A 26,625-nucleotide genomic window follows, 5' to 3' on the forward strand; every position below is an offset into this window, starting at 1 on the left:
GGGTGGCAGTAATGAAAGATAGCTGGGTCACATGCTGGAGGAGCACATGTGTAAGAACTAGGTTTGTTGTATGTACAATGGCTGTCTGAGGCCATTCAGAGGCAATCTGGGAGTGCATCCTCAGCTCAAGAGGGAGAGGAGGCTCGCTAGACAGCCAGAAAAGGGCCAGTGAGGAGACTGAGTTGGGTAGGTGGGAAAAGACCCTGGGAAAGAAAGAGTGGGCAGTTTGGGGTCTCTACCCTGCAACCCAATGGTTTAGGGACTTACAGTAGAAGGTGAGAAGGGACAGACCGGAGCCTAGGAGGGGAAGAAGCTGAGCCCAAAAGAAGGGCTAAGGACTGTTTAGGAAGAGGTCTTCCTGGCAAGAGTTTTGGGTACTGGGGAGTGCCTGCTGTCTTCCCAAAATCATGAGCTGCATTAAACATTTTTTTTTCAAATATGATTTGAGTCTTTTGATTAGCCATGAGCTCTGAAGCAGTGCTTCCTCTGTGCTTAGCACAGTAAGGCCTCAGTCCTGATTCATACTTTTGGGTACTACTGCAAAATAAGACTAATTATGCAAAAACTTATGTGTGTGTTTAACTTAATGCACTGTGAAACTTCAGTGAACCACTCATGGTGCATTAAAATCAAGCACATGTGTAAGTTTGCACGTGTCATGGGTCCTAAATAAAATGATATATATGAGAGAAGAGGCAGCATGAGCTAGTGGCTAATGCACTGGATTGAGGCTCAGGAGGCATGTTTCTGTTCCCTATTCTGCCACTAACGTGCTGTGTGACACCGAGTCACTTCACCTCTCTATGCCTCACTTTTTCCTCCCACCATTTGTTAGCCGAGTCTGTTTAGAGTCTGCTTCTTGTTATTGTACATTGCCTAACATAATGGGACCTACTATAATATAATATGATAGGGCCTGGGTCAGTATAGTGTAGAGGTCAACCCAGATGGAGTTACTTGCAGTATCAGGGCCTTAAGTGTATAAGAAAAAAATTACTTGTCCCTCATGATTGGACAAGTTGATTTTTGCAAGGCCAGATACATCATATAAGTAAGGTTTCAGAGTAACAGCCGTGTTAGTCTGTATTCGCAAAAAGAAAAGGAGTACTTGTGGCACCTTAGAGACTAACCAATTTATTTGAGCTGTAGCTCACGAAAGCTTATGCTCAAATAAATTGGTTAGTCTCTAAGGTGCCACAAGTCCTCCTTTTCTTTTTATCATATAAGTAATTATTACTCTGTATCTATCCTGGGTACTTATCTATCTCCCATTACTTTAGGACTTAAGTGCTTTGCAATCTTCAGTGGTATTTATCTTCACAACAACCCAGGAAAGAGAGGAAAGAAAGTACTATTATCTCTATTTTCTAGTTGGGAAAGTGAGGCACAAAGCGACTTTTAAATTTGAAATTAAAAATAGTTTCATTGTAATGCAATGAGTGTATGTTCATTGCTCTAATGAATTATTAGTTTATTAGTGTGTAGACATGTAAAATGTGGCAATACGTTCAATGGTAATTCATTGTAGGTATCAATGTATTTGTCTTATGCAACATAATTATAATGATGTGTTTCCTTTCAGTGATGGGCCTGCATGAACATAGATAGCCTTGAATTCTGAAGGGGCTTTTTGCCATCAGGACCTGGGTTTGGTGACTCTGCTTTCCTTTTGCTCCACCAATGCTAGCTTGTGTGCCATGTATATCAATAAAGTTTTCCTTGATTTTAAAAAACAACAACAACAACAAAAAAAACCCCAAAACTTTTGCCCCGCCCCCCTGCCTGGCTCATTGCCCGGATGTGGCTCGCTTCCGGGTGTGAGGCCAGCCCGGGCGGCTGTTGCCAGGAGCGGGTCCCCACAGCCCGGGCAGGGAGTGGGATGGATCCGGAGGGTGAGGCGCTGCTGCTGCAGGAGGCTCGGGAGAGCGTCGAGGCGGCGCGGAGCTACCGGCGGGAGCTGCAGCAGAGGCTGCGGGGGCTGCAGCAGGCGCGCAAGCAGGTGGGCCACGGGGGGTGGGGGGTATTGGGAGTGCGGGCCTGGGGTGAGAGCTGAGGGCGCGGGGGCAGGGCATGAGGTCAAGGGGAGCTGGGCAGGGAGCTGTGAGGGTGGGGCTGTGCTGAGGAGAGGAAATAGGGGGTGGGGTGACTCTTGGAGGGGGGCAGGGTAGGGACACCCCGAGTCCATGGGCTGGAACACACCGCTCCCCTGTCCTGGGACGGATTCAGATTATGTGGCATCCACGCTTCAATTTAAAACAAGTCTCTGGCCCTTTTGAGGGGGAAAAAATCTGAACATGACCTGAGCGAAACTGATGCAGGTAATTGTTGCCTGCGTCAGACTGAGCAGCTCTGAGATAAGAACTGCCGCTGTTTTGCCAGCTCCAAGAATTAAAAATTAATGAGACGTCCCTCCCTCTCCTGATCATGAGATGTTAAAAATTTGGAGTTTTTATCAACCTTCTGGTTTGGGGGCTTTTAGAGTTCCCGTTTTAAAGTTTTTCTTCTGCAACCTTGAAAGACAGAAATCTGCTTTTAAGAAAAAAAAAAACAAAGCTAAGATTCTCATATAATTGCCTGACTCCATACCCATGCATTCAGACTTGAGTACCCATTATCTGATTTAACTCTTCAGTGTGGACGTACTCTGAATGTCTTTGCTTTTGGTAGACCTGAAATACCCCCTTGGTGTTAGTTCATCTTGTGGAGTGGTCTTTCGTTTATTTTAAATCTTGCAAAATTTTTGTTGTGATCAGATAATTAATTTCCTTGAAACTGATCCCATCACCATAGAAATCTGTTGTAAACCTATGAGGGTTACTGCCCTGATGTTATGACCAAGTGGAAGATTAATGTTCGTTAATCACAGTGGTTTTCAAAGTTGTTGTTATTGCAAACTGCTGAAGGTAACGAGCCTCATAGATGCCCCTAGTCCAGAGGTCCCCAAACTGTAGAGTGCCCCCCCGGAGGGGTGGAGGACTGTTCAGTGGGGGGCAGGGAAGGAACACCACCTAGCTCTGCTTCTGGCCCTGGCTGCTGGGCCTGCACCCGGGGCCCCAGCTCCCGGCTATACCCCTGCTCCCAGCTGCTCGGGGGTGGGGGCAGACAGGAGTAAGGGGTGTGTGACCCTGAAAAGTTTGACGACTCCTGCCCTCATCCAAACTTTGTCATCTGAGCTGCAATGGTAGTGCTGCTCATTAACATAAAATATAATGGGACACATGACCGTAAACTTGTGTTAGCATGATGTGTATAACTGCTCTGTTTCTTTGGTGGGTGTGACTGCTTAGTTACCTTCACCTTTATTTGTGCCGTTTGTTTCCTCTCCCTGGGTACAGGACTTTGCATTCATTAGTACTGAAACTTTCCTTGTTCCTGCGACTTCAGTTGATCTCTTTGCTGTATGGTTCTGTGCTTGTATGCATTTGTTTCTGTTCCCCTGGACTCACTTTCCAACTGTGGCCTCGGTCATCTGCTGAGTTGGCCACAATTGCGTTTATGCTAACGAGATAGCTGACAAAGGAGGACATGAATCAACCATGCAGGATGCACATGGGGACAAGAGCCTTTGGAAATCTCAAGACTCCAAGACTGGGCTAGAGCTAGCAGGAAACATTTGCTCTATAGACCACTTAGCATTGCAGCATCAACCTCCATTTTTGGAACATTTTACTATAGTATTCAAATCCTTCCTCGAGTCTGTGTGTGTATTTTTACTTTCCAGTATTTTCATCCTCTCTTGTGTTTGCACATTCTTAGCTCTAGCATTGAGATTCTGATACCGATTGACTTTGTATACGCATCTAAAATGGTAATGCGTTTGGGGGAATAACCATTCTTTTCTGTCGTCCTCCACCCCCACCTCATATATACACTGCCAAACACTTCCTTTTTTTCTTAAATACTAAAATAACAAGTGAGGGGAAGCCAAGCTGTGTGGCAGCCGCAGAGGCTCATGAAGACTGCTTGAAGAGGAAATTTACTTTACCTAACCCAAGAGCTTCCTGTGTTGGTTGTCAGTACTTCTAAAGATCTAGAAATTACATCTAAGGCTTGGCTTATGTTGCAGCATTTCCTTATGTGTGTAAATCATAAAAGCACTTCATAGTAGAATGTTTAATTCTCACTTTTAGCTTGTGATTAATTTTTCATGTATTCAAATGTTTCCTTCCTAAAAAAATTATATGCAGTGGGTTCTTAATTGACTTTGTAATAAACGTTTTGTAACAACAACTTTTTCATAATAAAGATTCTTACGATATCCATAGGATCAAATATGGATATAGTGGCATATTCACTATTCACCCTGACTCCTAATAAAAGAAGAAGGGAAACATTCAATGGAACTCAAAGGTGATCGATTTCCAGCTGATTCAAAAACAAAACAAAACTGCCTTTCACGCACTGTGGAGTTGGTCCATGGAACTCCTTGCACTAAGGTTGAGGCAAAAAACTTAGTAAGATTCAAACAAATGATCAGTCACTTAAATGGATAACAAGACTATTCAGAGTTGTAATAGTAAATACAAAAACAAGAAAGTCTTGGAAGAGATTCAAACCCTCATGCTTCTGGGGTTAAGCCTCTAAATATAGGAGGAAAGAAGAGATTTTTCACTTGGGACAGCATATTTCATAACTACTGAATGCAGGGTTTCTTACTCTTCTGGAGCATCTGGTACTGGACATGACCGGATACTTGTCTGATCTGATTTGAGACTATGTGATAGTCTTCTTGTATCTTAGAAATCGCTTGTTAAAGTTAAATTAGTGACTCAAACACACAGATGTACAGACAGAGTAAACATTGAAACCATTCTCTTTCCTCTCTGTGGAGCTGAATTGTAGGTTTCTCCAAATACTGGCTGGTGATATTTGTGATAGGCCTAATCCAAAGTGCACTGAAGTCAGTGAAGTCTTTCTGCCAACTGCAATGGGTTTTGGATAAGGCCTCTGCATGCTGAAATATTCAAGTACAATGTGGTGAACCAACAATGAAGATCTTTGACGTTAAAATACGCACAGTTATATCTCTGTTCTAATACTGTGTGCTGCAGTGCGGTTCTCATTACAAAAGTGAGTCCAGTGTGTGGGAAGGACCGGCTGCACAAGGAATGGATATTTCATTGTCTTAGTGCTCTGGATGGATGGGAAATACCACACTGCTGCTTAATGTGTTAACGACATGACAGGTCCTGTGCAGTTACCTAAGACACACACTCACACTCTCTCTCTCTAACTTTCAGTACATAGCCTTAATATCATTGGTTGTAACTCTGTTCTAAAACTTCTTGTGTGTCTGAGCTGCTCTCCTTAATGCACCTGCTCAAGACTAGCAGCTCTGAGGAGCAGCTCATAGGTTACAGTAGTGTCTATGGATGTTCTTATTGAGGATGAACACAAATTCTGCTGAGAGGAGGAATTTCCCTGATTTGAGAACAAATAAGCTGCTAATGTATTTACTTTCCTCAGGAGACTTAAATAGGTTATAGACACTGGAAAGGAAATCTGTTGAATAAAGTAGAAGAAGCGTTGCCCACTGGTTAGGGCACTAGCCAAGGACTTGTGAGATGTGAATTCAAGTCCCTGCTCTACTACAAACTTCCTCTGTTATGTTGGGCAAGTCACTTATCCTTTCTATGCCTCAGTTCCTCATCTGTACAATGGGGATGATGGTACTTCCTTACCTCACAAGGGTGTTGTGAGAATAAATACCTCAAGATAGAGGTGCTCAGATACTGCAGTAATGAGGGCCACATTTTTATTGTCTAATAGTCCCAGAATAAATTGATTCACTTAATGTGTTCTGGCTTGATTGAATTGATTAAATTTTCAATGTGTCTCATTTGCATTGGGCTATTTTGGCCATGGCATATGTAGCCTGCCTCCTAGTTGGCCAAAGGCATCCTGTTGTCCCCATGATTTGTGACCCTGTTAGTGTAGGCTTATCACTCTTAGGCGTGTCTTTAGTTTGTGTATGGGGAAGATAATTGTCATAAAGGATACTCTCCTCTCTTCCAGTTTCAGTGGCTGTTCTCATTATTTATAATCTTTCTCTAAAAGATTACAAGTCTTACTTTGCTTTCATCGCTTGTCTTTCTGCTTGGGTAGCCTCACTACCTTTTCTCTCCCCTGCTTTGTACCCTTAATCAAATGAGTATCCTACAATGGACAGCATCCTAGTAGGTTTGTTAATTGTCTGAGAGCCTTTGTAAAAGTTGACCTAGCATAGAGCTTTCCATGAGCAAATGCAGGCAATGTGATTCACAATGATAAAGGAATATTTCTTTTCAGCTGCTTACCCTGAATCCTTCTCTTTTCTGTTGTCTTGAGTCAGATCAGAGAGAGCGCAGCTCTGACAAGGGATGTACTTGAGCAGCATTTTAATGATTTAAAAGGGACCCTGAGGAAGCTGCTGGATGAGCGACTAGTGTTATTGCTGCAGGAAGTGGATGCCATAGAACAAGAGAGCATCAAGCCATTGGATGAATGCCAGAAATTAATAGAACATGGAGTCAGTACAGCTGATGACCTGCTCCAGGAAGGTAGGGGGCTGTTTAAAATGTACATTCCTATAAGTCTTCTCTTAAAGATTAGTGTAGAACAGGGGTGGGCAAACTACGGTGTTCCAGCTAGGGAGCGGGGTCGGGGGCTTGCCCTGCTCCGCATGGCTCCCAGGAAGCAGCTGGCATGACTCTCTCCACCCCCCCCCGGCTCCTACGTAGTACGTGGAGGCATGGCCATGTGGCTCTCTGTGATGTCCCGTCTGCAGGCACCACCCCCGCAGCTCCCATTGGCCGCTGTTCCCAGCCAATGTGAGCTGCAGAGGTGGCACCTGCGGATGGGGCATGTGCAGAGCCGCCTGGCCATGTGTCCACATAGGAGCCGGAGAGAGGACATGCTTCCGGGAGCTGCTTGCGGTAAGGGCCACCCAGAGCATGCACCCCTGAGCCCCTCCCACGCCCCAATCCCCTGCCACAGCCCTGATTCCACCCTCCAAACCCCTCAATCCCAGCCCAGAGCCCCCTCTTGTACCCCAAACCCCTCATCCCTGGCCCCAGCACAGAGCCCACACCCCCAGCCAGAGTCCTCCCCAGCCCCGTGCCGCAACTGCCTGCCCCATCCCTGATCCCTCTCCTTCCCTCTGAACCCATTCATCCCAGCCCAGAGCACCCTCAACTCCTCATCCCCAGCCCCACCCCAGAGTCTGCAACCCCAGCCGGAGCCCTCACACCCCTCCCCTGTAACCCAACCACCTGCCCCAGCCCTGATCCCCCTCCTGTCCTCTGAATCTCTGTCTCAGCCTGGAGCCCCATCCAGCACCCCAAACCCCTCATCCCCAGTCCCCCCCGGAGCCCTCATTTCCCCCCCTCCCGCACCTCAACCTCAGCCCAGAGCCCCTTCCCGCACGCTGAACTTCTCATTTCTGGCCCCACCCAAGAACCCTCACCCGGAGCCCTCACCCCATCCTGCACCCCTACCCCCAATTTCATGAGCATTCATGGCTCACCATACAATTTCCATACCCCGATGTGGCCCTCAGGCTAAAAAGCGTGCCCACCCCTCGTGTAGATCATAGTGCATGTTATGATCTGCATGTTTTGGCTGAAATGGGCCTATCCTAAACTAGCACTAGTAAAGGTTTAAAGATCTCTGCAGAATTGGTGGTGGGGTGGGGGGAAACATATATCAATTCTCGCTTTTGAGGATCCATATTTTAGCATTTTGGTGTATATAACCCTAGGGTTAAGTATAAATGGGCTGAAGTATGGAATGGTAAAGGGGGAGAGTACCTACTTTCAGAGGTCTATATTACCACAAAGTTAATTTCCAGGCCACCAAAGCAGAAGCAATGTATGGTGTTTGGCCTCTTAAAATAAAATGTATCTCAGATGCCCCCATAAATAACAAAATATTTGTGACAGGTTTCAGAGTAACAGCTGTGTTAGTCTGTATTCGCAAAAAGAAAAGGAGTACTTGTGGCACCTTAGAGACTAACCAATTTATTTGAGCATGAGCTTTCGTGAGCTACAGCTCACTTCATCGGATGCATACCGTGGAAACTGCAGCAGACTTTATATACACACAGAGAATATGAAACAATACCTCCTCCCACCCCACTGTCCTGCTGGTAATAGCTTATCTAAAGTGATCATCAAGTTGGGCCATTTCCAGCACAAATCCAGGTTTTCTCACCCTCCGCCCCCCCACACAAATTCACTCTCCTGCTGGTGATAGCCCATCCAAAGTGACAACTCTCTACACAATGTAAATGTAAATATTTGTGTTGTTTTTGGTACTGTTAATCTGGCAGTTTATTTTAACCCTAGGTGGAACTTCAGTGGCGCATAGGTCTTATGCTAGTCCTTTGCACAGGGGGTAAATTTCACCCTATGTGGTCCAATTGCTTTTGCTCTAGGAGAGAATAAATTTGGATTTGAGTTTATTTTATATTGGAAAATGAGTTTCTGCCAAAATAGAGTGAATGTTTGTTCCAGCATTTGGGACTGGAGGGAAGCTATTTTGAGTCTGTGGAGTAAAAACATAGTGTACAGAAGTTCAAGGATTATACTGTACTGCCTGTCACTGACCTTTCCCTCCCTCACATCCCATTTATATCTGCAAGGAAAGTCATGCTTTTCTCCAGAAGATTTGCAGTTGGGACAGAAAACAATAGAAGTGTTGAGGTGTCCCGTTAAGGGTGAACTATTCCATATCATTACCAAATATCTAGTCACAAAGGAATGTTGCTACTGACTGTGTCCCTGCCCCGGAGAATCTATTCTGTGCCATTTTTCAGCTATGATTGTGCTGGTTGTTTCCTTGTATTGTTTTTGTCTGTCTCAACTTTAACTTTCTTCCACTGTGCTCTCTGGTTTGTGAACTGCAACATATCGTACAGTCTGCTACTTGCACTTGGATGTGAGTTTTGTGCTTAAGGAAGTTGCTAGCTTTGCTGTCTGAATGAAGTCCTGTATCCACCAAAGCAATTTGTTACTTTCCAAATAGTTTCACCTACTCCTGTGAAGCTGGTATTAACACCATCTCCATTTGATCACAGGAGGTGGCATAACTTGCATAAGTCTGATAAGACCTTATATCAGAGCTCCTGGATCCCTGGCCACTGGTCTACTTCTAATCCACTGGGCCACAGCTGTCTATGTGGACACTGGCAGTAAAAGTTTTGCTATACAGTGGCTCTATTCTGAACTAGAGGGGCCACCTCTGAGCAAGAAGGGAATTCAGTTTTCATGCACATTCAATCTTTTGCTGCCAAATATAGTGTGCGTTTTTATTTTTATTTTTTTTTAAATGTTGGCAACTGTGCACTTGGAACTGGACTGAGCTCACATATCTCCCACAGATCACTGTACACTCATCAGATGATAAACTTGGGAAGAGTCCAAGCTGGATTTAAGCAGAAGTCACTGTAGATATTCCTATAATTTCAGGGGTTGCCACGTAAATGTAGGGGATCAGAGCTGATGTGTTTGAAATGCTTTCTATTTATCTATTTATCTTGCACTGCTCAGACTATCACAGAACGTTACATTTGCAAAAATTAAAAAAAAAATACATTAATGATGATGAGCAGGGCCTGATTCTGTGCACTGTTGAACCTGTTATAATTTCTTTGCCAGTTTTAGCTTTTTGAGATTCTAATCAGTAAAGATGCTCTGCCTTTTGATGATGTTTCCCGTTTAAAGTAGTTGAGCTGTCAAGTAGGTGGAGCCAGAGGATAAGGAGCCATGATTTCTGGCATCTGGCCCCAGCTCTGTTATTGTCTGGGACCTCGGTCAAATCACCTAACTCTCTCCTGTGAGTTCCTACAAAGCTCTTTGTCATCAGAGGATGCTATATAGGCATATATTAGTAACTAATAGAATTTCAACACTTGTATCTTCTAGCTAAGTGTCTTGCAGGAGCATTGAAAACACTGACCCCCCCCCCCCCCCCCGCACTGGTTATTCTTTGATGTGAAGAATGTTTTTCTTGGGCATTTTTCATATCAGGAACAATTTTTTTTTATTCTTTCATTCCAGGAGAGAGCGTCATCCATGAGGTCATGGGAGAGCAGAATGAAAACCTGTGCAACTTTACAAAAAAGGCTTTGCACATTCAGCTGGATAGGTAAGAGACATCAATCTGGTGGGGGGATTTGAGAATTCAGCAAGGAACACGATTGACATGCCTCTACATAGGGTTTTTTTGTTTTTGTTCCTTTTTAAGGCAATGAACATTAGGGGCTTTTATTTCAAAGGTTTATTTTAGGCTTTGCTGTCCCACTTACATATAGATTCTGATAGGGGTTGGCCTTGATAATTCAAGTAGTGTTCAGTCCTCAGATGGTCTCTCTTGAAATATGGACTGTTTTTTTGCAATTGTTTTCATCAATCCCAATGAAAGAGAAGAGATTACTGAGACACAGACAACATCATTAGGCCAAAAATATTAGCTACTTCCTCAGTCTTTTAAGTCTGAAATCTGGAATTCCTTTAATGTTCTAATTTTTAAAACCAGTCCCTTGAAGTATAGACTTAAAAAAATAATCAATCCCACATGTGTTGTCTTTTAAGTGTATCGCTGAAATAGAATTGTATACAAGCTGCTCCCTTACATGTTAGCAATTTTTCTTTCCTTAGCTTGCCAGAAGTGCCCGCCTTGGTTGATGTGCCTTGTTTATCTGCCCAGCTGGATGACTGTCTTCTTACTATAGTGAAAAATCAAATCTTCAACCATGGGACTGTAGCATCTCGGCCACCTGTACAGATAGAAGAACTTACTGAGAAGCCTGGCGGTATCCTAGTCCGGTGGTGTAAGGTGAGTAAATCTCTTGAATGAATGTAACTCAGATTCTCTTTTAGACCCTGTTTCAAAAAAATAAAAAAGGTATTCTTTCTCAAAAGAAACTGAACATCACTTTCACTTCTTTCTCCGTCAAGGGAATCATCTCCTTCTGACTTGGGATTTAAAATATACTGGAAGAAATTGTATGTTACGGTCCGATCCAGGTGCACATAATGATAGTTTTTGAGGCACAAGTGTGTGTGGAGGAAGACCTTCACATGAGAATCCAACCCCTAGTCTGCTCAGTCTGGCACTGGGCTACCTATTTGCTTCTCCCAGTATTTGCCAATTAGTGCAACAGGTCTGTCTACAACCTGTTGTGTAGAAAAGCCAGCAGAGGTAGCTGAAAAAACTGCACACTCCTCCTCTCTTCTTGGGCCAAACTGTTGGAAATGGAAGAGGCAGCAGCTTACCTCACCCAGCCTTCCCCTCCCCAAAAAAACAGCCTACAACACTTCCCACTAAACAGATGAGTGCTACAGAAATATGACACTATCATCTAAATAGCAATTGCAGAAACAGGTCTTAGTGTCACACATTTGTCAGAAGCACAGATTGACACAGAAATAAACATCTTGTAGAATCCATACTTGGTGGTGGTATGTATTACAGTAGGTAATTGCAGATAGGGCTCCATTGTGCGAGATGCTGTATCAACAATGGAAAACTCCCATTGATTTCCATGATGCCAGGATTTCACTCATAGGGATAAACAGTCCCTACCACATTAAACTTATGCACCCTTAAATATTTGAGTACTCTGGTAGGTACAGTGGGTGAGTAGAGAAACTCAGATTTTGTATCAGACACTTGGCTAATTGCTTTCTTCAGTTTTCAGAAGGCATTCCTTTTTTATTCAATAAATCAAAGGTATGGTTGCTAGGACCATACATATTTAAGTTGCTGCTGGATGGCTCTATCTTCCTTGCCATTCCTCCCCAGAAGTATGAAAGAATGTTGTGTTTTGGCTGCTGTTTTAACAAAGACCAACCATTAGTCACCTTACCTTGTGAAGGACAAATGTTGGTAACTTGCACTGCTACTGGGATACATTGTAGTTCAAAGAAATCCAGGGAAGAAATGGTCATGATCCCTTGTTAATGGAATAAATGTCTGTTTAGGTGGATGATGACTTTATACCACAAGACTACAGGCTTCAGTATCGCAAGAGTACTGCCAATCACTTTGAAGATGTGTATGTTGGCTCAGAGATGGAATTCATAGTACTACATATCGACCCAAATGTTGATTACCAGTTCAGAGTCTGTGCCCGGGGTGACGGACGCCAGGAATGGAGTCCATGGAGTATTCCACAAACTGGCCGTTCTACATTAGTTCCTCATGGTATAAACTTTTGTTGTTAGTCTTCTGAAGCTTATAGTGTGTGTGAAAAAAACATAACGTGCTGTAGATTATGAGGAGCTGTTTGCTGTCTGAAGACAATGGAGTTTCCTGCCTTGCAATATATGGAATTAAATGTGTATCTAAATAATACAAGGTAATTAGATACATACCCTTCTACAGTTGAATTCTTTGCTTAAATTTAACTGCAGCTAGTTCTGTAGCACACATGGTAGCTATCAAGCTGATGCTTGGGCTGGAGCAGTGCCTGCACTTGGAAAATGCCAGTGTGAGATTCTGTTCTGTGTTTCATGAAGAATTTTAAATCACATCTGTCATGCCTGTTGTGTCAGAGCCTGTTTTCAGGGGTTTTCTACCTACAACCAATTCAAAAGGGAAGTAATGAGAAATGGAGCATTAACTATTTTCTGGCTTTTCTCAAGGATTTCTGGTTTCTGTAATAGCCTGGGACTTTGCTTTCCTTGAGGGTGGAAAGTTAGGAATTTATTTCTCAATGGAAGCGTATCTCATTGTGATGTTATTTAGACAAGTACTTGAGGGGTTAATAAGACACACTGAATGACAAACTGAAGATCTTTCCTATTTTTTTTCCTCATTATTATAGAAAATCTACGTCCAATAAGTTTGTAAATGTCTATAAGGCTAGTTCTTAAACTGGCTGAAAATGAAAGAAATGCCAGTTTATCTTTAGTCCCAATTAATTTTATAAGAAAACTGTGTAATATACATTTTTGTCACTTCTTTGTAAGTGATCATAGCCAAGAGTCAAATGCAGGTTAATCTTTTTGGCAACAATCACAATATTGCAGAAAAATGCCTCATTTCTCTCACTCCTTTTGCACATCAATGAGAGGTTAGACCCAGAGCTTTGGTAACGTGACTCTAACTTGCACGTGAAGTAAAAAGACTGGATGCAGCCAACGGAAGCTCCTTCCCCACATGATAGCCAGTGAAGTAATTCATGTTTTTGTTTTTGTTTTAAGAATGGACAGCAGGTTTGGAGGGTTACAGCCTGAGCAGTCGAAGAAACATAGCACTTCGAAATGATTCTCAGTCATGTGGTGTGCTCTACTCCAAAGCTCCTACTTACTTCTGTGGGCAGACATTAACGTTCAGGCAAGTACATGCTATATTGCCATTGCATGAGGCACTTACGCAAACGGAATTTCCTGTTTTGTCTCATTTTGCTACCGCTGTGTTGTACAGTGAACTCAAGCCTCACTGTGCCTCTGAGTTGTAAACTCCCAAATCACTGACTTAGTGGTGTGTATATAATACGCAGTCCAATTTGTGTGTGAAGCCTGACCCTTCCTCTCTTTGCTTCCACCTCCTAGTTCTTCAGGACAAAGTCCAAGACCCTCTTGTAGGATCCATCCTTACTTAAAACAGGAGCTGAAGTGCTCTATTCCTTCCTCAATGAGATCCCCAAATTAGCCTAGACTGAGTGGACCTGTGGTATGTTTAGAACTTTTTTTGGCGCGTCTCAGCAACTGCTCTGACCTGATCTAAAGCCCATTGGTATTCTTCCATTGACTCCAGTGGGCTTTGGATTAGGTCCCCTAAACAGTAACCTCTGTCTTTCCCAACCCTCCCGATTCTTCTAGGACTGTTGGAGCTTGTTTTCCTGTGACAGTGTAAGAATGGCTAATTGGCAGTGGAGTAAGTTCTCAAAAAGATACCACCTCCAGCATAATTATAGCTCTGGTCAGATGACTGTTGTTCGCCATCTGTAGAAACTCCTGAGGGGAAAAGGTAGCTTGGGGAACTTACTTTCAGGGTTAAGAATTTAGTCCGGCACAACAGTGAGATTAGAAACCTTGGCAGCTTTTCTGCATTGAGCCCTTCCCTTGAGATGATGCTGTTCAGCTGGGGAAGAGGAGAGTCCCTTTGGAGATGTCTCGTCTGCCAGGCAGTGTCAGTTGTGATTGTAGATCTAAGAGACATAGCCATAGCTTTTCCCCAACTTTCTCTTATTACACAGACTGACAGTTTTTGTGTAATAGGCTTGACAATCCTGCTGCAAACTCCGCTTGTAGTTTAGGGGGTGTGATTATGGTGTTTATCCATGTAGCTTTCTAGATGAAGTTACATTAACCCTAACCCTGAAACTTGGATTCTGTTGGCTTTGGTTGGTCATAGGGCACGGGCATATTCAACTGTCCATTGTCTGCCATGGATGCAAAGGGCTCCAAAATTCCATCTCAAATAAAACACCAGGCTTAATATTGCTTTGTACAAAAGCATCTCTGCTATTAAATGCAGAGCTTTGAGGCTTTCCCTGGTTCTGTTTCACACCAGTGTCTTACCTTTTCATATTGATAATGGAGATGAAAATGCTTTTGATGTGCAGTTTTTTGTAGTGTGGATTTTGCTCCTTCTCTTTTAGGAAAGATCATGTTTCTGTGTCACAGAGCACTAGGCCACATGTGTCTGCAAAAGATTTGATGGAACAGGTGTTTTTTTAAGAGAATCTTGAAAGTTAGAAAATAGGTTGTGTTACTTTCCCCAATCCCCACAAGAGCTTCCCATTTCAAAGCATATATTAGATTCTGCTAGTTCACGAGATGCAATACTTAGCATTTGGCTTTATCCATCTGTTTCAGCAGTACATTCACAAAGGGATAACCAGCCTCCTGGATAGAAACGGGCAAGACTCATGTTACAGATAATCTTCTTGTCATATATTCAGGAGGCATAATAGCCTCTCCAGTGAGTAGCAAAGCTGTAATAAAAACAGCATTTCGTATGTCCCCTTCTTAGAACTAGATCTCTTTGATTGGAGTGTCACCAACCAAGACATTTAGATGAGGCTATAATTGGAGGTATGATGTAATTGGCCTGGGCCAATGTTATTCCCAGTTCTCTGCTGCCCCCATGGAGCTGTGCTTGGAAGGGATGGTGAGAGATTCTCTAGGGTGACCACCCCCTGCTCTTCAGACTGCAGTTGTTCGTAATGTTTATACTTGCAGTAGGAAGGCAAGAATAGTCCAGCTGCGCTAGCAATTCAAGATGATACAGCAGAGTAAATGAGGCTGTCTGACAGGCAACACAGTGTGCACTGGTGACTCTGGTAGGTTTAGCCTAATCTACATACAGCTAATTCATAAATAAGTGCATATGATGGATGGTGGCTTGTGCGTCTTTGTTTTGAGATTAATGGAAACTGGGGAGTGTTCGATTTCACTAACTATAAAAACCTATGGTTGATCTTGTACATCTGTCTACTCCCTGCAGTTACAAGGAGAGGACATCTTGTGGGCTGCATGCTGCCCTCCAACAAAGTGATTATATGGAATTTAAAACATGGTCTGTTAAATAGTATTTCTACTGCATGTTCTAGATACACTTAACAACTCCAGGTTACAAGTTCTCCAAAACTGCAGAGAAAAATAGTCCTCCTAAATATGGATTCTAGATCAAATGATTTTCATTAGTAAAATGAATAGCAGTTTACCCCTGAACACCACTGAAACTTACATAGCTAAATCTTTCTAAAAGTTATATATATAGGACTCCTCCTGTCTAGGGCTGTGCTTCCTGGGATGGTTTGCTGCTGGAATTGACAAAAATATTAAGTTAAGAAATAGTGTCCTGCACCAAACCCATGGGCCTGTTAACAATTTAAGCTTATCCCCTTACTGGGGTGCCCAGCCTGCCACCATGCCCAGGGTGCTTATACTGTGTGTGTTGGCATATTATGTTTGTAAGAATTTCTACACAGTTGCCTTTAAGTCCAATTGTTCTGTCCTGCTGATTGTGCGATGGCTCTGTCTTCCCTCTACTACTAGTCTAGCTTCTTTCTGTGATCTGCTCAGTCATATATACCAATTTGTATGAGGTGATTGATCTAAGCCATGGATCACTTATTTGAAAATGGGTTTTAAATTTACAGATAAGCTAGTGCAGTTGGTCAGCTTTGTTATGAAAACATATATATTTCCAGACAAAAAAAATCAGAGATGCTGCATTAACTGGAGGGGCAAAGAATTGATATTCTCTAATGTACAAAGTTACGATATCTGAACATTTCTAAGTTAATATTTATAAAACTGCAATAATGACTAGACCTAATGAAAACAAACTATAGCAGATGAGAATTGTAAACCTTATCTAATGTTCTTTTGTACAATTAGTTCTCATTGTGGATCAATTCATAATGCACAACTTCAAGACACTTGGATTTTTGTTTTCTTAGCTGAAAGCTATGTTATAAAGCAATCTCAGTGATGATTTCCAGAGAACTGAAAAGCCTGATAAAATAGGAGAGTACAACATGGTTCCAATTTGGAGTTCTCCTGTACATCTTGAAGGAACTAACTAGTAATTTGCTAGACTACTCTCAAAATCATAAAATATAAAAAAAGGGCTTTATTAATTTCCAATTCTTGAAGCTGCTGTTGCATCTTTGTAAAGTTGGACAAATCATAGAAATGTAGGCCCTCGAGAGGTTATCAAGATGAGCTTCCTATCCTGTGGCAAGATCAAGTATATTTAGACCATCCCTGTCAGACATTTGTCCAGCCTGTTCTTAAAGACCACAAATGATGCAGATTCCAGGACCTCTCTTCAAAGCCTATTCTAGTGCTTAACTAGCCTTACAGTTAAGTTAAATATTAATAACTTTTTAAATTTCCCTTACTGCAGATTAATCCCATTACTTCTTGTCCTACCTTCAGTGGACGTGGACAGCACAGCCCGTAATATGTGTGAAGACTTATCAGTACCCCCCACAGTTTGTTTTTAAGACTGAACATGCCCAATGTTTTTTCCTTTTCTCATAGATCAGGTTTTCTAAACCTTTTATCACTGTTATTGCTCTTCTCTGGACTCCCTCTAGATTGTTCACATCTTAACATGTGGTGTCCAGAACTGGACACAGTACTCCAGCTGGGGCCTCACTAGTGCCAAGTACAGTAGGACATTTACTACATAACACTCCTTTAACCCAGAATATTTGCTTTTTTTTTTTTTTTGCAACTGCATCACATTGACTCTTATTCAATTTGTGATCCACTGTAGCCCCTAGATATTTGCAGCAGTACTGCTGCATATCTCGGGGGCTTTCAACCTGTGAACCTCTGGGGGTCCACAGACTATGCCTAAGATTTCCAAAGGGGTCCACACCTCCATACAAAAATTTTTTAGTGATCCGCAAATGGAAAAAAGTTTGAAAACCCCCTGGCATATGATTTTGCTTAAGTGTAGTACCTTGGTCTGGTCTTTCATCTCATTGAATTCAGATCAAGTCTCCAATTGGTCTAGGTTCCTTTGAATTCTAATCCTTCTCATTCTAATTGCATCCCATCCCAGATTAGTGACCTCCCCAGATTTTATACACATACTCTCCCTTCCATTATCCAAGTCATTCATGAAAATATTGACTAGTACTGGACCCCTGCCCACACAATACATCCTTCACGTTTGCCAGTGAACCACTGACAACTACTTTGTGCACCAACCTTATAGTAATTTAATCTATACTACATTTTTCTGGTTTGCTTATGAGTGTGTCAAGAGGGACTGTGATAAAAGCCTTACTAAAATCAGTATCACATCTGCTTCTCTCCCACCATCCTCTAGGAAATTAACCTTGTCAAAGAAGGAAATTAGATTGGTTTGGCATGATTTGTACTTGAGAAATCCATGCTAGCTATTTCTTATAACCTTATTATCTTGCTGGTGCTTATAAATTGATTGATTAATAATTTGGTGCAGTATCTTTCCAGGTGTCAAAGTTAAGCTGACTGGTCTGTAATTCCTTGGGTTCTCTTTGTTCCTCTTTTTAAAGGTAGCTACTATGTTTGCCCTTCTTCAGTCCTCTGAGACCTCATCCGTCTGCCATAAGTTCTCAAGGAACTAGCTGAAGCAATCATCTTTAAGTACCCTGACAACTTTAATACATTAACTTATCTAAATATTCTTTAACCTGTTCTTTCCCTATTTTGGCTTGTATTCCTTCCCCCTTGAATATTAATTGTATTAAGTATCTGGTCACCATTAAATGTTTTGATGAAGACTGAAGGCAAATAAGCATTGAACACCTCTGCTGCCTTGATGCCATAAGTTACAGTAACTCCTCACTTAACATTGTAGTTATGTTCCTGAAAAATGCTACTTTAAGTGAAACTATGTTAAGCAAATCTAATTCCTCCATAAGAATTAATTTAAATAGCAGGGGGTTAGGTTCCAGGGAAACTTTTTTCGCTGGACAAAAAATCCCTTTTTAAAATATATATATATACACACACACAGTATAAGTTTTAAACAAATAATTTATTACTGTACACAGCAATGATGATTGTGAAGCTTGGTTGAGGTGGTGAAGTCAGAGGGTGGGATATTTCCCAGGGAATGCCTTACTGCTAAATGATAAACTAGCATTCGGCTGAGCCCTCAAGGGTTAACACGTTGTTAATGCAGCCTCACACTCTACAAGGCAGCACAAACAGAGGGAGGGGAGACAGCATGGCAAACAGAGACAGACTCACACCCTGTGGGTGGGAGAGAGATGCACATTTCCCCTTTAAGTACATTGCCTTTTAAAGTAGATCAGCAAGTTGAGATAGCAGCTGCTGCCAGCAAGCTTCCTCTGTCCTGAGCCCTGTCCTGTCCCCCTCACGCTATGGAGATAAGGTTGTTGGGGGGGGGGGGCTTAGGGGGACACCCTGACATTAGCACTCCTCTTCCCCCCACCCCCCTGCACAGCAAGCAGGAGGCTCCCGGGAGCAGCTCTTAGGTAGATGGCAGGAGCAGCACACGGCGGGGGGGGGGGGAATGACAGCTGTGGTGCCCAGCAATTGATAGCGTGCTGGGTGGCTGCCACACAGGGAACTTAGGGGAGCAGGGAGCTGATAGGGGGGCTGCCGCTCCATGCTGGTTCCAAGCCCCCACCAGCCAGCTCCAACAGGCTGTTCTTCCTGCAAGCAGTGGACAAAGCAGGCGGCTGCCAAAGAACATTATATGGGTGCATTGTGCAACTTTAAACAAGCATATTACCTAATTGATCAGCAAGGTAACAACAAAACAAGGTTAACCGGGATGACTTTAAGTGAGGAGTTACTGTATTAGCTGTCTCAGCTCCAGTAAAAACCAATCCCCACCAAAACCGGGCAGGTTGCTTTTTCAAGAATGCTCAAGGGATTTAGGAGCTTAAATCCTGTTGGTTTTAAAATGACTTTGCCACTTAGGAGTCTGTTTCTTTGAAAGTCAACATAAATCACGTGGACTTTCTTGAAAATTTTACCCAGCATCTTTAAGCAGCAACGAAGAGTAACAGAGGTAGATGTATGATTCACAGGACAGAAAAACACACATCCATTTATAGAAGTATCTTTAAACATATAGCTTCTATGGCCTCCCTCCCTTTATAGGCCTGATTATTAGCCTTTGGCTGGGATGTGGACATTAGGTTTTAATGGTTCATCCATAAACACAAGTCTGTTTGGTTGATCATTGAAAAAGTCTCACTATCCGTTCTTTATCAAAATCATAAATTCATTTTGGCAGAAGCCAGGCTTGCAAATTACTTTTCCTGTTACTTGTTTTAAGATTCTGCCCCCACCAGAGGCATGGTCTCTCTATCCAAAGAAAGTTAGCAGGATGAGTTAGGTTCCCACAATTGTTAAGGGAACCTGCTAATCTTTATAATAAAAGCTAGAGAAACAGCCTGCAACTGTCAGTACATTCTCACCCTGAGGGATTGAGCCATGACCCAACATAGGGCTTCATATTAATAGGGCTAAATGGCTAGTCAGTTCCTTAGTGACAGTCACTTTAAAATAACTTCTAATAAAGATTTGAACTATGGTAAAAGTACAGAAAGCTCAGAAGTTATGTAGTGGCAGCTGGCTGGCTGCCTGCCTCTGAGCACCTTGGTGCCCATATCGTGGGCTTATTTTCAATACCCTAACAATTGACATTTGCAAATATCAGGTACAAGTCTATTCACATTAACAAATTTCTATTGTCTCTCTGCAGTGACTTACCCTTTTACAGTTGACTAGCACCACTGCTCCTACATTTCCTTTCAAATAGATGAATGGCAACTCCGTAAGTGTATTATGTTAATCTGATAGAGATTGCACCTTGTTCTTCTGCAGGATTTCTTCCTCCTCTTGTCATGGATATCATCTGTATTAAACCCACTTTCAATCCCTCTATTAGAATTTAAGTCAGGGTTATGTTCTGAGTCCCTTGTAAGGAGCTTTTGCTGAACATTAGGCCTTCTGTACCTGCCAGAAATGGAGCTTTGTGCCTTAAAAATGTGATGTTGACAGTTTGGTAGACAGTGACTAAATTTGTGATTCTGCCTGGACTGGTACAAATGCTAATAGATGGGACAGCCAGGGTAAAGCCATGTTCTACAACTATTGAAAGTGGTGGGCCACAGGCTACATCACTAGGGGGAACATAAAAAAAAAAAAGTGAAAATTTGAGGATTGTGAGAAAAGATACATCTGTAACCTCTCTGCTCGATGAGCATTTGCTACAAGCTGAAGAGAAGTATATGGTGAAGCTCATCTTAAGGACCTACATGATCAGTTACTCAGCAGAAGTGGTCTCAAAGTTCAGGTGAAATTGTGGTGGAAACCTTGGGGCCATTGTAAAGAGGTCCTTTATGATAAGGTAGTGCTGATTAGGTATGAACCTTGGTGCAGTTTTTACTGGTTTTTGTTTATTTAAAACTTCAGAATTTAACAAAACTTTCTTTGTCATAGAATCGAAACAGTTGGTCAGCCAGACAAACGAGACAGTATAGGAGTGTGTGTGGAACAGCAGAATGGCTATGATTCTTTACAGCGAGATAAAGCAGTATGCATTAGTACAAATGGTGAGCTTATTAATAGTGTACTGTTGAATATTATCTACTTGTTTATGAAGATCTTGGCTGTCTCTTGTACATTGTGTGCTTTTTAACATCTTATTTATCCCTAACTGCTGGATCTTTTGCTGAAATGGTGTTACAGCTTCCAGCAACCTGAGTAATCGAATTCTATGTTATTCGAAATGAACCACATCGAAGTATACTTGCGGATCTTGAAACATTCACAAATTCGCTTAATACTGTGTATGCTATAGCAACTTGCATGTGTTGTTTTAAGACTTCAAAAAAAATCAACTCATTTCCCGAGACTAGTGCCCATTTAGGAAAACCTGCTTGGAGCTGGGCTTTCCTCTTACTGACTGCTACTGTTGAAGCCTGCCCTGTGTCTCGTGTATTAGGTAGATTCATGGAGGATAGATCCATCAGTGGCTATTAGGCTAGGAATGCAACCCCATGTTCCGGGTGTCCCTAAACTGGTGCCTACCGGAAGCTGGGACTGGATGACAGTTGATATGGATGGATCGCTTGATAAATAGCCTTGTTCTGTTCATTCCCTCTGATGCATCTGGCACTGGCCACTCTCAAGACAAGATACTGGTCTGGATGGATAGACCATTGGTCTGAAGCAGTGTGGCTATTCTTATGTTCTTTAAAAAAAAAAAAAGTACAAGTGATTTTTACTAAAGGTTACATTGATAAAAGAACAGTACAACTGGTAAGCTTCCATCTTATTAATCAATTACCCAAAACTTTGCCAAGCACCACTCAAATATCTAAAAAGAGTCCCTGCCCTGAGGCACTTACAATGAAAGAATTAATGGTACTGACAACTTTCCTACCTTGATGTTGCAGTCAGTCCATGATAAGCAAATGCACTGGAGATAGGAAGCGGTCCTATCTTTGATAATTAATCCTTGTCTACGTTTAATGCTTGTCTAACTCTCTGTATTTAACTTAATTGAATATTTAAGAGCTAATTTCTGTTTTATCACTGAAAAGTCAATGGTTAATAGTTTGGGATAGGAGGGTAAGTGAAAACATTTTTAAGATGATTGTTTCCTGATGTGTATAAGGAATGTAATAGTGGAGTTCTAATGCGCTTATGTTTCAGCTAATACATTTGCTTATTATGCTAGTGCACAGTGTCACAGGAACTGTTTAAAATGTTTTGTCAATACCACCTATTCTGTTTTTGGGAAGAGCTAAGAGTTGTAAAGAATTGGTATAGCTGTTACAAAGTTTCGTTATGATTTTACATGTCAGTTTTCTTTGGGTTTGAGTAGTGAGCAAATCAGGTGATGACCTGAATTCTTGGGGGGGGAGGAAGGGGATGTGCTGGGGCTTCATCAGTGGTACAGCCAATGTCTGCCCCTAACCATTATGTACTGTAAGAAATAATGTTTACATCTCTTGCCTGTTTCAGGGGCAGTATTTGTAAATGGCAAAGAGATGACAAACCAATTGCCTGCTGTTACTTGTGGATCAACTGTGACATTTGACATGGAAGTTGTGCATTTAGGTCCCAACAACAACGAGGGAGGAAACTCCAAACTCAGAGTAACCATCAGTTCTAACAACAGGGAAGTAGTTTTTGATTGGGTACTTGATCACTCATGTGGTTCTTTATATTTTGGATGTTCATTCTCCTACCCAGGCTGGAAGGTGTTAGTGTTCTAGCCTCTCTAGTTGTTCGCTGTAAATTTTAAGAGTTGAATTCATTTTTCAAGCTTTTAGTATCTAACTTGGATTTAACAAAACTTGTCTTTACATCACTTGAAGGTCACTATGTTGTACTTAAATTCATTTCAGAATAATGGAAAACATGATCTATTACTCTATAAAAAGCTAAACAGGCAATTAATTTCATACAGCCTTGGAATAAAAACTGGAAAAACCTCAGGGTCCATATATTGAATGGAATGAACTTTGTTTACTGCTGCTGTTGTGTGAAACAAGCCTGTAACACTTTTGGCTTAGGGTTAACAGTCCAAAGTTTTATCTATCCCACCTACAATAAGAGCAAATGACCTTAGTAAATTTCAGATAGACTTGGTTACAAAATGCTGCAGCTTAAACTTTAAGAAGTCAGAACTGTCATGGTTCTGCCTAATACATTCTCTTCTGGCTGTGATACGGTTTGTCATCATTCCCCCAAAATAAGAATGTCTGAGCCTCAAGTATGTTGAAATATGTAGTCAGGCTGTTAAGTGTCATTTCTTTACCAATGTGCTTTACCTTCAAATACTGAACAGTATTTTGTGTGTCTTCTGGAATAAGTTTGATAAACCACATGGACCATGCTTAAGACCCCGCTTTAGTACCATGAACTCTGGAACTTAAATCAAACCATAAAGCAAAGAATGATAACTTATTTTCTTGCTCTATTATAACAAAGTGTAGTAGTATAGGAATTTATTATGAATTTGAACAGGGTAGTTATAAATGACTGGGTAACCGTATTAAACTAGGCCTGTTTCTAGTCCAGAGACTATTAGTGTTACTTGGGTTTACAAGAGCATGTTAACAAGAAAGTGTTTAGAGCCCTAAAATACAATAAATATATTAAAAAACCTTTGCTTACCTCAAAAGCAAATATTGTGTATATAAAGCAATTGTGGCAGTTTTTTTAAATACGGGTGGTGATATAGAACATCGTAAGACCTTGCCCTATTCCTTTCATTTAAATATACCCATGGCTGTGGTAGCTACAGATGCCCCATATCCTAGTCTCAAATAAAGTTACCCCATTTGGGCTATGCATTTTTCCTGTCTTCACCATGAAAGGATGTAAGAGAAGCAAGTTAAAGATGGGCAACAATTAGGGGCATGGAAAAACTCAGATGGGAGGGATTATTCTCATTAGAGAACATGTTGAAAGTGGGAAGAAGCTAAAGTAGGAACTTTTATTCCCGTTCTTGTTACACATGAAATATATTAATGTAAGTGAAAAGTAGAAATTTCAAGTAGATACCAAAACTCTCCTCAGCCACCATAGAACTAGATTAAGATTTACTGTGAAAAGAAGGTGAGAATTAAGAATCAGCTACAGGCAATACTCATTATGAGATTTTTGGATCCTCAAACTTCATCATATAAATCGTTCATTGGGGATTAGGAGGCAACTTTGTCTGGGAACAGGTTAAGTGCAGGATTTCTTCCTTTGAAGCAGCTGATAGAGGACATTTCGTGTACTGGATTAAATGGACCACTGATCTGATGCAATTTTTTTTTAACATAATATAGTTCATCTATATCTAGGAAAGTGCTTTTGAAGACTATTCATGTAGTATCCCTATTTACAGCAGAACAGAGTGTACAACTTGCCAATAGTCAAGTTAGCACTGAAGCTGGCAGCAGAACATAAGTCTGTTTCATATGCCCATGCCTTAACCACTGGATATTACTGACCCCTTTCCCCGTGACTTAGGTAGTGGGTGTGTATGATTAACCTCCATAAAACTCGACTTCAAGCAAAGACAGAAGGGTATTCACTCTGAGGCAAATGTACACCTCCCTCTTCTGGTGAAAGGGCTGGTAAGAATAGGTAACTTTCAAAAGATAAAATGGAGATACATTATATAGGGCTTTGTTCACACAGTTCAGTATACTCCTATCTGAGATAGTTCTCTGTCAGCTTGTTCACAGTACATATTACAAACCAGTTTAAAAAAATTTAATCTGTAGTAAGGGCTGGTACAGTTGTACAAGATTTGAGAAATGTCCAGCATGGTAAACTAGCCCCTGCACTACTGCAACAAACCTCACTCTCCAGCTTTTAGGGAGGGTATAATTGAGGTCAAATCAGTCTTACCATAGATCACGAAGTTAAGTAGATAAGTCACTTAGATTAAAACCCATCTTTTGCTGTTATCCAAAATGTCAGCTTCCAGCTGTTTGTAAAGACAGCCTTTGTGATCATCTACAACAAATCTAACAGCATGAACTACTAGATAGGTACTCTTCAAACATCAAAGTACTCACCTGTACTGTTAATCCTTTTAAAGAACCTTATTACTGTGGCAGGAGCTTCTCCAAAACAATTAAAGGTTTCAGCAGATTGAAGGCTTGACACTTGCAACTGCTTCAAAACATGTTCCACATCTAAATACGAAAGTCATGCAAAACAGCTTGTTGTAAATACAAACTGCTTATGAAACTTTGAAAGTATGTTCTCTGAAGCCATAATACTCACTTACCTCAATGACAGATGTTTGTCTTGTGAAATTATTTTTTAAAAATAAAAGTTTGATCCCTGAACTCTGTGCATGTCTTAATTGTTAGCACTGCTTATATTGCTCTCCTCACCCCGCACTCCGGAATACACCTCAGCATCTGTTTAAACTAAGTATAGAAGAGCCCTATACTAGTAAGTCCGTAGATCAGATGACCAGCATAACCGGGTCTATCCATAAACATGTCTACTCAGATCAAGTGCAGCTTTACTATTATCCTTTCTGTATGAGTTAAACAAACACATCTTAGTTCTTTTCTAGTTATTTTCACAGGACCTGGTACTGAAGTGTACATTAACACTGTTGGTGATTCTTCTCTCTAACCTCAGAAGTGCTACTGTTGGGAAGAACAAGACAAGCGTAATTTCTCCCTTTAAGCCACAGCTAGTTCAGTTGCCACAAGACCAAAGATACTTGAAACTTGCCTTGCTCATTATATAGGTCTGCAAACCTTGCCACAACCCGCATAATCGTTGTTCATGTACATTGCTAACATACCTATGCCTTAATTTCCTCTCACTGCAACTCCTTTCTGTGGCTTCTTACTCAGTTTAGCCTATGCTGATGCCTCCTTTCATAAAATAAACACATCCTCACACAACTCCACTGGCTCCCTCTTAGTTTCAAGATCCATTTCTAAACAGCATATTTAAGTTCTCTATGGACTTGATGCAGCCTACTTCAGGCATTGCCTCACTACACCCCGGCCTTTTGCTCACCTACTATTGGCCATGACTCTTCCTTCCCACAAAATCTCAACTGGTGAAACACCCCTTCCCAGCAGCATCTCCCCATCTCTTCTGAAAACTCCTTTCATATTGACTCCATCTGGCCATTACTATTATTTGCCAATTCTAACTGGTCAAGCCGCAGCTTTGCTGAATTCCTTTGTGTCAAAGTCCACCTTCCTTTGCTGGCATGTTGATTAACACGCATCCTTACTTCACTGCCTTTTTCTGGAAAGTAACAGTTTTCTTCTTCAGTGTTTGGAGAGATTTTTGCCCTTGCAATATGTTCCACTTATCTCCCTTTTTGTAATTCTTTTAGAGAAGGTCACCACATCTTCTGTAGAAGAATCCAACCCCATTCAGGAAGCATTTAAACATAAGAACGGCCATACTGGGTCAGACCCAAGTTCCCTCTAGCCCAGCAGCCTCTCTTCTGACAGTGGCCAATGCCAGGTGCTCCAGAGGGAATGAACAGAACAGGTAATCATCAATTGATCCATCCTGTCGCCCATTCCCATCTTCTGACAAACAGAGGCTAGGGACACCATCCCTGCTCATCCTGGCTAATAGCCACTGATGGACCTATCCTCCATGAATGTATCTAGTTCTTTTTTTTCCTGCAATGATGACCCCAAAT

General features: G+C 41.7%; 1 protein-coding gene across 1 annotated transcript; it reads left to right on the plus strand.

Annotated features, from left to right (window-relative positions):
- Nucleotides 1-1,801: 1,801 nt before the first annotated feature.
- Nucleotides 1,802-25,277, plus strand: CRLF3 (cytokine receptor like factor 3). Its single transcript, XM_084646539.1, has 8 exons — nt 1,802-1,999; nt 6,332-6,539; nt 10,038-10,125; nt 10,638-10,815; nt 11,964-12,186; nt 13,188-13,320; nt 20,922-21,034; nt 22,452-25,277. The coding sequence occupies exons 1-8, from the start codon at nt 1,880-1,882 to the stop codon at nt 22,703-22,705; spliced, it is 1,317 nt and encodes a 438-aa protein (XP_084502665.1). The 5' UTR covers nt 1,802-1,879; the 3' UTR covers nt 22,706-25,277.
- The last annotated feature ends 1,348 nt before the right edge of the window (nt 25,278-26,625 follow it).

This window comes from Lepidochelys olivacea (assembly GCF_965140295.1).
Source record: "Lepidochelys olivacea isolate rLepOli2 genome assembly, chromosome: 14".
Lineage (NCBI taxonomy): Eukaryota > Metazoa > Chordata > Testudines > Cheloniidae > Lepidochelys > Lepidochelys olivacea.